Source organism: Ictalurus furcatus, chromosome 22 (assembly GCF_023375685.1).
Source record: "Ictalurus furcatus strain D&B chromosome 22, Billie_1.0, whole genome shotgun sequence".
Taxonomy (NCBI): domain Eukaryota; kingdom Metazoa; phylum Chordata; class Actinopteri; order Siluriformes; family Ictaluridae; genus Ictalurus; species Ictalurus furcatus.
This window is the reverse complement of record NC_071276.1, coordinates 16,118,262-16,128,967: the sequence shown is the minus strand read 5'-3', so window position 1 is coordinate 16,128,967 and position 10,706 is coordinate 16,118,262. Positions and strand designations below refer to the sequence as shown.

Genomic DNA, 10,706 nt, shown 5'->3' with positions numbered 1-10,706 from the left:
GAGGTGCTGTCTTTATTCATTTTTTATCACTTTTTTATTCCATTTCCATCCTTGGATGATATAGCTTATGTCGCTTATGTATTTAACATCCTAACATTTATTTAGTTTCTGTTTCAATTGCTGAAGGAATTGCCTAGCAATGCGAAAAACCACTGATTGGTGAAATTACGCAGCTGCAAAATAACCATGCCTGGTTTCAGATTATTCTCCTGGATGTGTTTAAGCTTCCTGTGTATTAACAGCTGGTTATCTGCCAGACTCTTAATAGAGGAGATCATTTGGACACCAGAACAGGAATCGAGCCAAAAAAGCTCAGGTTAGGTAAGGTCTTCCGTATGGATCGCTACAATAGGAAAAGTTTACATAATGAAAAACATGGATACATCAACGTTACAGACCGATGTTGTAATATACAGAACGCATTTCCGTGACGAGGCTTACATTGCCAACATTAAATCCTCTGCTTATCTAGAAACATGAGGTTTACAGAAGAAAATTGCACAACTGAGTTTATTGTTCCCTGCAACTCGTTTCCTATGAGCCAAACAGCCAGACCAAGTGTTTAGGCACTTTCAATCAATGTTTGGCCCAGTGCACTGCCTCCAGCTGCATCAAATCCTGTGCTCTTCCAAAAAAAAAAAAAAAAAAAAAAGGCCAAAACAACACAGATCTATTGCACACCATTCCCTCAACCTTGTGCAGGAGTAGTCTCATTGTCTTCTTCTGCCATATTTTATCCTTATTGATTCACATTCCACTAACGTGGCACGTTTATCAAAGTCAATCGCCATGCTGTTGGATTTTAAGGTTCTTCAACAAGGGTTCTGAGAAGGGTTCTCAATCTTCCAATCAAAGCCACCAGCAACGCCGCAATTTCTGCAAACTTATCTCGTCTTCTTAGCATCCTCAGTGGTTATTATCACCTTTCTCTACCTCTTAAGCTGTAGAAGATGCCATAAAAATGAACCATACGTTTCTGAGAAGTTCTTTTGCAGGATTCGTGCATCTCCAAAAGGAATCGGACGGTAAACCTTGGCTTGTTTTCAGCTCTGTGATCTATTTCCTTCATTTTGCAGTACAGTGAAGTCTAGGCATATATTCCACACGATGTTTGTTTATTTCAAAGTATTTATTTAAACCGAACGTCTCGTTTCCACAGCTGTGCTGTTTTCACATGATCAGTGAAGGTGTGTGCCAGTTAGAGTATGATTACAGCTCTAAAAAGCCTTCTTCATTAAAAGGTTGAAGCATCACTCAGCCATATGTTGCTAAATTAGAACAGCCTTCAACATGTACCAGAGTTTTTCATCATAACATTTGGAACACAAACGAGCATTTATTACCTCAGTTACCTTGATTCAGGTAGCAGGTTTTCTCCCTGCTTTGGTTGAATTGAAATAAGATGACTAAGCACTGTGCTTAAATGGTTACGTGAATGCTTGTGGAAATAAAGATGCTGTGTAGCTAAAGGTCACGTGAGGAATTAATCATTTGGGGGGTGTGCAGTTATAGGGAAAATAATCAGCGACGGTGCGTTTTGATGCAACCCGACACGAAGCATACTTACTGTTATGTCCCTTGGGTTGATTATTTTCCAATAACGGCACATCCCGAAGTATTTCATTCTTCATTCTACAGAAATGTCCATCCATCCATCCATCCATCCATCCATCTTCTACTGCTTACTCCTTTTCAGGGTCACGGGGAACCTGGAGCCTATCCCAGGGAGCATCGGGCACAAGGCAGGGTTTACCCTGGACAGGGTGCCAATCTACAGAAATGTCAAAGATGGCAATTTGTTTATTTATTAAAGAACGACACTTTGTACGTTTGATCGATTTCTAGTTACGTTTAATGTTGTGGAATGACCATGAGGCAAGTTAGTTCCCGTTATCACTTATGTTCTAACAGCTATAAAGCGCTATAAGCGTCTCTTTTCTTCTCACTTAAATTGAAGAAGACAAAAACAAATGCAGCTTTTCATACTGAGAAACAAGAACGCTCAAACTTCTTCATGCTGAAAACTTTACATTAAAGCCTGACAGCTTTACCTCTGACTGTTAATGTCTCCTCACTGAAAACGTCACTACGTCAACAATTACACGTGATTATTAAACCGTTTATGCGGCTCCTCAGCTAGAAACGTCACCGTGTAAGGTGTTACTGTAGAAAAGATAACGCGTGAGAAGGAATGCAGCAGGAACTACTGTCTGAGCTGCTGTTACTGGAAATTAATCTACGCTTTCTGACCAGTCCGATTCTGTTTAGGTGTTTTTCATACCTATTTCTTACCTCTTTCTTTGCGTTTGGATAGCTCCATAATCAGAAAATGACACGTGCTTTATGATCACTGCTCTCTAAACATACTGTAACATCCGTCAGTCAAGTCTGCTTGGGTCTTATTCAAGTTTACTTCACTGATATTTAAGTGAATAGACCTTGAAAATGATCTATTTGTTTAAATTACCGTCATGCGGTAAGTTATTGGCTACAAGACTGATGTTGCACATAAAAACTGCAGCGCATGTTTTTTATTTTTATTTTATTTATTTATTTTAATGAAAAGATGGGACTCTCACACTAGTGATTTGATTTTAATAAAAAATCTATAGTCACTAAATGCACACACATTTGTTACATTTCACTTCAGAGATTATACTACAGGATTGCTTGCAGTATAACAAATGAATGTTTCTGCTGTTTGGCCCTGAATCTGTTGGTAGGCTTGAAAGAATCGATGAATTCATTCATCTTCAGTATGGACTTTATCCTGGTCAGAGTTGTGCTGGATCCAGAGCCAGTCCCGGGAACACTGGGTATGAGGCGTTAACTTGGTACACTCTGGATACGATGCCAGGGCGCCGTTCACACACACTCGCTCACACTTGATGGTGATTTAACACAGCCAGTTCACCTACTGGTACATTTTTAGGAGGTGGAAGTAATCTGGAGAGCCAGGAGGAACCCCACATGGACATGGGGAGAATCAAGCTCAGGGCTGAACCGGGGACCCTGGAGCTGTAAGACGGCAATATTACCCACCGCACCACTACGCCATAGAAAGCAGACGTACAATTTTTGTGTGTAGTAATGCAAATAAAAAAACTTTTCTCTTCATTCATACTGGGGTTCTTGAAGAATTTGGGTAGTCTCCATCTCTTATAAGGAACCACATTTGTTTACCCATACACTGTATACAGGTTTTGCAGCTGTATAAGCTATAAAGGTACTTGATAAAATGAAGAATATCTTCACCCAATAGTGTTATTCTCATGATAACAGCTGGAATAAAAATGATTCCTACAAATGAGTTTGATACGTGTCAGTATTTTAGTGGTTTACTCGCCCCTGCTGAAAATCCTATTCGATTCAATTCGGTTTTATTTGTGTAGCGCTTTTTACTATGGACATTGTCTCAAAGCAGCTTTACAGAAATATATAAACACAGGATACAGATTTTAAGTGTGTGAATTTATCCCTATTGAGCGAGCCGGTGGTGAGGAAAAACTTCCTAAGATGATATGAGGAAGAAACCTTGAGAGGAACCAGACTCAGAAGGGAACCCGTCCTCATCTGGGTAACAACGGATAGTGTGAAAGTAAAGGGAAGTTCATTATGGTTTTTATATGAAGTCTGTTTTGTTGAACTAGTCCAGTATTCACTAAAGGAGACTTGAGTGCAAAACTGTATGTGGTAATTGCAGTCCTAAAGCCACAGCAGCAACCGTAGTCCCAGCAACCACAGCGCAACTGTCCATGTGAAATTGAGGTCCAAAACCATTCCCATTGTACTTCAATTGGCGCCATCCTCAACAATCTCAGTAATCTCCAGGATGCACCGCTTGGGGCCATCCTCATTAGCAGAATGTAGCCTTCAGTTCATGAGGGAAATAAACAAAATGATAAAAACCCTCACGGTTTCCACTACAAATATGGTCTGTGCTTATATAGTGCTTTTTTAACCTACAAAGCACTTTACACTGTTTCTTATTCATCCATTGACACACACTCACACACCGATGGTAGCAGATGGGAGCCATTGGGAGCAACTGGGGGTTCAGTGTCTTGCCCAAGGACACTTCGGCATGTGGAGTCACGTGGGCCGGGAATCGAACCGCCGACCCTACGGTTAGTGGACAACCCACTCTACCACCTGATCCACCGCCACCCATTAACTATCATGCAAAACCATCACCTAACCATTACAACCATTAACATTATTACTATTGATCCTTAATGGTATCCGCTAGACATAACATGCCACCAGTAGAAGGCAACAAATGACCAGTTTTCCATTAAAACCAATACACTTCCCATTAAAACCATTACAAGTACTATGAGGATTTCTAATGGTTTGTTTTTTCAGCAGGGGCAGCATCACAGATCATGTCTGAGTGTTGAGTTGAATGAACTAGTAAGAGTTATTACTATCCAAAACCCCAGGGTCTGTCCTGATTCCCACCCCAGCACCCCATAGGGACCCTGTCCTGAGAAAACATCTAACCAATAAAGCACATCTCGTCTCTTCATCCCTCTATCCATCACTTGTTTCCCCCCGAAATTGAGACCCTCTCCCCCTATCAACAGCACAATCCCAAATGCCTTCTCACTCCCTGTATCAGTGCACTGCATAGTGTATGAGGTAATGCCTTCCGCAGCCTATCTAGTGCTCTAGATGTCCAGTGGGAACTCGTTTGGACTTCCGTCTTTTCCCCGTTTTCCCCTCCCGGTGCCATGGAGACTGTAACACAGGCGGGGCCACTGACGCGCTGCCGTGGCGTCACGTGACCCGCTGGGAAACAGCAGCGGCTGCATCAACGAGCTCCAGTGGGGGTTTTTTTTCCCAGCCAGAGCTCAAAGTCTCGGTCTCTGCTATTCATATTATTATTATTTATTGATTTTTGCAGAGTGCATGCTGCAGCACTGTAGCATCAATACTGGGAGAAAAGATCCAAGTCGGATCCTGAAGAACCTGAAGAACCCTCTCCACCCATCTCCAAGCATCTCCAAACAGTATCGAACCGGGATCTTAAAAAAAAAAAAAACAACAACCCCAAAACATCAGAGGTAACACAATAGGAGACGTGGTGTGTGGTTGTTTATTTGATTTGATGTTTTTGACACTTGAGAGAGCTGAACACCAGGCGCATGTTTGGGAAAGGATCGTGCAACATGCGAAGGTAAACTTCAGACGCATCTGAACACTCTTGCGTGTTTTTTTTTTTTTGCGTTTATGGATGTAAGAGAAGAGATGCGCACGGCGGGTTTTTGGGCGGAATAATACCTGGGCCTTTTCCCCTGTCCTGTCTGCTGATTGATGCGGGGTGTGCATGGGCTGCTCTGTCGGATGCTGTAGCTGTACCTCATCCTGATGCAACCTCGTGGCTGGGACTACACCGCGCGTTGTGATGCTCCTTCTGCATGCCCAGTCTGATACCGAGTCTCATTCCTGCGCGTTTTTAGAATGGCCCGTTTCGAAGACGACCTGCCGGTCCGGTATGGAGGCGGCTCTCCGTCGGGTGCGGGCCGAGGGCCGAGCCGGCAGCAGGGGCCCCCGGGCGCCCCAAGGGTCTACAAACAGACCATGGCCCAGCGAGCCCGCACCATGGCCATCTACAACCCCATCCCTGTCAAGCAGAACTGCCTCACCGTCAACCGCTCTCTCTTCATCTTCAGCGAGGATAACGTGATTCGGAAGTACGCCAAGAGGGTCACCGAGTGGCCATATCCTTTACGCGCGTCCTTTTACGCATGACGCATGGCGCTTTAATGAACACGTGTAAATAACAACATTCTTACTTTAGTTTTTGTTGTTGTTGTTGTTGTTGTTGTTGTTGTTTTTTATAATGACACGAGTGAAAGTATTACTGCACAAAAAAAAAAAAAAAAAAAAAAAAAGAGTTAGAAAGTACATCCTGATTGGTTTGGCTCTTTCGGAGAACCTGTCCCATAAGAGTGTTCAGAAAGGATTCTAAGAGGGAGGGTTGATTGGTTAAGGCTTTGGGCTACTGATAAGCAGGTTGTGAGTTCAAATCCCAGCACTGTTGAGCTACCGCTATCTGGTCCTCTTCTCTGTTCGGCTATATCCAGGTTCAGTTGTACGTAACTTTAGGTAGGAACAGGGAAGAACTGTTAGCTATCCTAACAGGAACCACCCGGAATGAAAATTATGAGTAGTACGGATTAACTCAAACATTCTTGGCACACTTGATTGTAGAACGTCGCTCTGTATGCCGGACACTCGGTACGTTTACATGGACAACAATAATGCGATATTAACCCGATTAAGACGATACTCTGATTAAGAAACTAGCATGTAAACAGCGATTATTGATGACCTTTATCCGATTAAAGTCACACTCGAAGTAAACACAAATCGAATTAAGACGTGTGGAGTACTCCTGTTTTAGTCGCATTATCGACGTGCATTACAGACATGCACACACCTTAAATGATTCGAAAGCAGTGATGTTCCAGTATTTATTTTTTTGCCACCACCTAATTAATTACCTAAAGAACAACAGAACATCCGAATGTTTCTTGGTGCAAATTGAATTACCGTATGATGACATTAATGTATTGATTGCTCTACAGCTCTATAGTTAATACCTGCATCACATAAAGGTGATTTAAATCAACACAGGGTCGATGTGATTCATTACATCTGCGTGAATAGTAATAGACGTGGGTGCATTTGCTGTTGGTTGAGGGTTATTTCAAAGGTGGCCACACCCCAAATGTCTCAAAACAACCTCTAACAGATAGCAAGAGAAGAAGCAGGAGGCGAGAAGTAGCAATAGGGGATGATTAGCTCCGATGATGAGCTCTGAGTAGAAAACGGTCCCATGTGAGCTGACTGTGTAGATTAGACTGAATTAAGTAGGTGCAAAAGAAAGGGTCAGTAGATCAGTAGAAGGCAGTAGCAGTGCGTTTGTCTTTGACTACGCACAGATGCATATGCCGAACACCGCCTTTTGCAGCCCTACACTTTCAGACATATGAGAGCTAAATGCAACACGAGGTTTCCGTAGTTCCTCCTGCGCACCTCTTCCCTGTATAGTCCTTTTCCACATATGTCTCCCTGTTCCTTCTTCAGCTGATGCCCTATTGATCCCTTTGGATAGTGCGAACCTCTCGGTCGCTCCTAGCAACCGAAGCAGCTCTCGCATTAGGCTGCCCAAATTACCCGCTCACATTTCCCCATGGGAACAGCAGCAATGAGTGCCTAAAATGCAGCTATTAATCGCACCAAGACATCGCTACTGCTCTCCACCCTGCCGCCTGGCCATGTTTCAAATAGGAAGAGACAACAGCTTGTCAATCTGCGGTATTTCATTAAAGTGACCAGAATGTGAATCCATAGTGCCGTTTCTATATAATTAATCAGAATGGTGCTGAGGAACGTGATTTCGGTAACGATTCGTAGTAGTTGTCTCTTATGTAATCTTTTGTCTTCATTTGGCACCTGTTTCCAATCTGGAGCTTTCCAAGGTGTTGAAACTGAGTCTCATTCTATGTGGCCAGAAATGCGAGGAAGTTGCGAGCAATTGGCCAATAAAAACCAAACCTGGCACCGTTTTTAACGTGGGTGGCACTCGAACAATTCACATGGCTCATGCTCAGAAATGTAGGCTAGTCACAACCTTTTAGTTTATTAGGGATTTTATATAATACGGAGATTTTTAGTGGGTCTTATTCAAATATTTGGATTAAGGGAAAAGATTTGTCAGTCATGCTTTTCATGTTAAAATGACCCCAGTACTTGGTGGTTTCACGCTTCTCCGATTGTAGTTTCTATTAAAAGTCATAAAAGCACACTCTACAAGCAATTTGGAAATGCCATTCAGCTTAAACTGCACGTCTGTGGACAGGGGGAGGAAACCCTAAAGCACAGGGAGAACATGCAAGCTCCGTGCACACAGGGCAGAGGTAGATTTGAACCCCCAACCATGGCGGTATGAGGCAAACATGCTAACCACTAAGCCCCCTGTGCTCATGCTGCCTTTTCTTTTTGAACAAGTTTCCTGCATTCATATTCAATTTTATGACTATTAATATTACATTTTGCTGATGCTTTGCTAAAAAAAATGTGCTATGTTAAATTGTATACGTTCAGAGATTGTATATTCCAAAAATGATTAAAAAAAAAATAAATAAAAATTTACACGAACAACAGACAGCTATCAGTACACAATTTCACCACAGCTAAAAGAAAAGTGTCAGGATTGGCCAAAGGGTCTTGGTTATTGTGTTTTATTACAAAAAGAAGGGGGGAAAACAACTGGCACAAAAAATGATTTTAACATCCAATCAGGTAAAATGTAGAGTTTTAAAAGCACACACATGGCATCTTATATACCTATAAGATATATCATAAAAAATTGCGATATTAGGCTCATATAGTCATATCTTCTATCCCTACCATTGGCACTTGGGTGGACTGAACAGAGACGACCATTAACACAGTCAACTCTCAGTTATTTCATCTACAAATGGAGAGTTACGGCTGTCCGAGAGCCATATGAGCCATGTCTAAAGACTCTGTGGTAATGGCAATGACTCTGCACATAATTGACATAAAGAAGATATCCTTCATATCCTCTGCATAGAATAATCCTAATAATGACCATAACACGGATATATAATCACTACAATGCTTAAATCCAGCATGTATTAATAGTGAACGGAGCTCCTTCCTACCTGCATATGTATTCAAGTCATGTGTTACTCTCTTAACTGTCTCACTCCATTTGAGTACATGATCCTCGCCACCATCATAGCCAACTGCATTGTCTTGGCCTTGGAGCAGCATTTACCTGCGGATGATAAAACCCCGATGTCCGAGCGACTGGTGAGTGTTTCACTGTTTCTGTACACGTTCTTACTGACTTTGTATACATTTTTTAAAAAATGTAACCAACGATCCTATGTAAAAAATATACATTTAAATCATCCCTTGAATCGATATACATTTTAGAGCTTTTTCACAATAGACTAGTTAAATAACATCGAAACAAAACTTAAACGTATCCTCTAATAGTTTCCATCGGTCGATACAAAATATGGCAAAAAGCTACTTGTACCCAGGTAAAAATAAATAAATAAATAATATAAGTTGCACCTTGTTTAGTCCCTTGATAGCCACCACTCTGAGATCACAAAAGCTAACACTTGCTAGCAATCTTGGCTACAATGTTAGCTAGTTTGCTAGAGAATTAGCTACTGGTTTTAATTACACAATGTAAGTTATCTTGACGTGAGCTGAATTCCTAGCGTTACCTAGCTGGTTTTAATTACATAATAGCTAGCCTAAGGTTAGCTAGCTTTCTAAGGACTTTATTTACATGTTTAGCTTTGGCCACATGTTTCCTAATGTTAGATAGTTCGCCATTAAACTTGACTACAGGGTTGCACAATATAATTAGCTAGAATAGAATATTCGTAGCTAGTTTGCTAGTGGCTAATTTCAGTGTAGATTAGCTGGATTATTAGCAAACTCGTGTAGCCAAATTGCTACTATTGTAGAGGTAATATTAATGTTTAACTAATACTGCTTTTTTAAAAAAAGGGCATGGCAATATGTTAGGCGGGTGTACCGTTTCTTTTTTTTGGGGGGGGGGGGGGGGGTGTGAGTGTAAACAGCCGTACTTTTTGGGTCAACGCTCACTTTACTCAGGCGCAAATAGACACACCATAAAAAAAAGAATAATGCTTAATTAAGAGAAATAAAGAGAAAAGCTTAATGATTATCCAAATCTCCTGCAGCAGTGCACGTCTGAGCCCCAGTTAAGACCTTTGAAATCCCCCCTTGTGAGAATCACCTCAGCAGGGATGGAGTGTGTGTGTGTGTGTGTGTGTGTCATGTAGCTGCAAGGCACACCTCAGTGCTGCTTTGTAAATCGACCAGGATCAAACTCCCTTTCATACCCCCCGTATTTAAATCCACACCTCCTCTTAAACGCTCCCATAATGTCACATCATTAACAGAGGTACATGCTCAGAGCCGTGTTGCTCAGGAAGGGGTCTCAGGCACCAAAGGCAAGGCATTTATGAAAACAAGATGTCACCTATTCAGTCAGTGAGCCTTGCCTTCTCAAAATGCTAAACCAGTTCAGCTGTGCGAGCGTCTGCCTGATGGTTTATTATAAGGAACGATATCAGATTAAACTTTGTGTTGCTTCATTCAATTGTAGCATGGGTTAGCATATTATTTATCCAAAGATTTGTTACTGCAAATATCACCATTGATCATTTTTCATTGCTGCTGTTCTGAGACATTGGCAGAGGTGGGTAGAGTAGCCGAAGATTTTACTCAAGTACAAGTAAAACTACTGAAGTAACAGTAAACGTAATAATGCTAATAATTACTTGAGTAAGAGTAATAAAGTATCCAATGAGAAGACTACTCAAGTAGCCTTGAGAAAGAGTGTTTGTGTGGGTTAGTATGCGTGTGTGTGTGTGTGTGTGTGGGTGTTTGTGTGTGTGCTGCTTCTTCCCTGTCTTCGGCCGTTATCTTTCCAGGACTGAGCTGATAAATAAGTGAGCGGTTGTTGTGTCCGCATTCAGACCACTGCAGCGTATCTCCTGACCTCATTATACGTGATATAAACTAATTATTAACACGACATTTATTCATTAACATTTAACAGTAACGGAAGAACGCCACCGAACGTAGCGAAGTAAAAGTACATTTCTGTGATTATAAAT

The 10,706-nt window shown here is 41.7% G+C and overlaps 1 protein-coding gene across 2 annotated transcripts in view; it reads left to right on the top strand.

The window, feature by feature from the left end:
• Positions 1–4,917: 4,917 nt before the first annotated feature.
• The window catches only part of cacna1ba (calcium channel, voltage-dependent, N type, alpha 1B subunit, a), a 137,920-nt gene continuing 132,131 nt past the window's right edge, over positions 4,918–10,706 (top strand). For both annotated transcript variants that reach the window (XM_053610569.1, XM_053610568.1), the window contains exons 1-2: positions 4,918–5,723; positions 8,745–8,850. In XM_053610569.1, the coding sequence (XP_053466544.1) occupies positions 5,464–5,723; positions 8,745–8,850 (366 nt within the window). In that variant the 5' untranslated portion in view covers positions 4,918–5,463. The remainder of the gene's footprint in view (positions 5,724–8,744; positions 8,851–10,706) is intronic.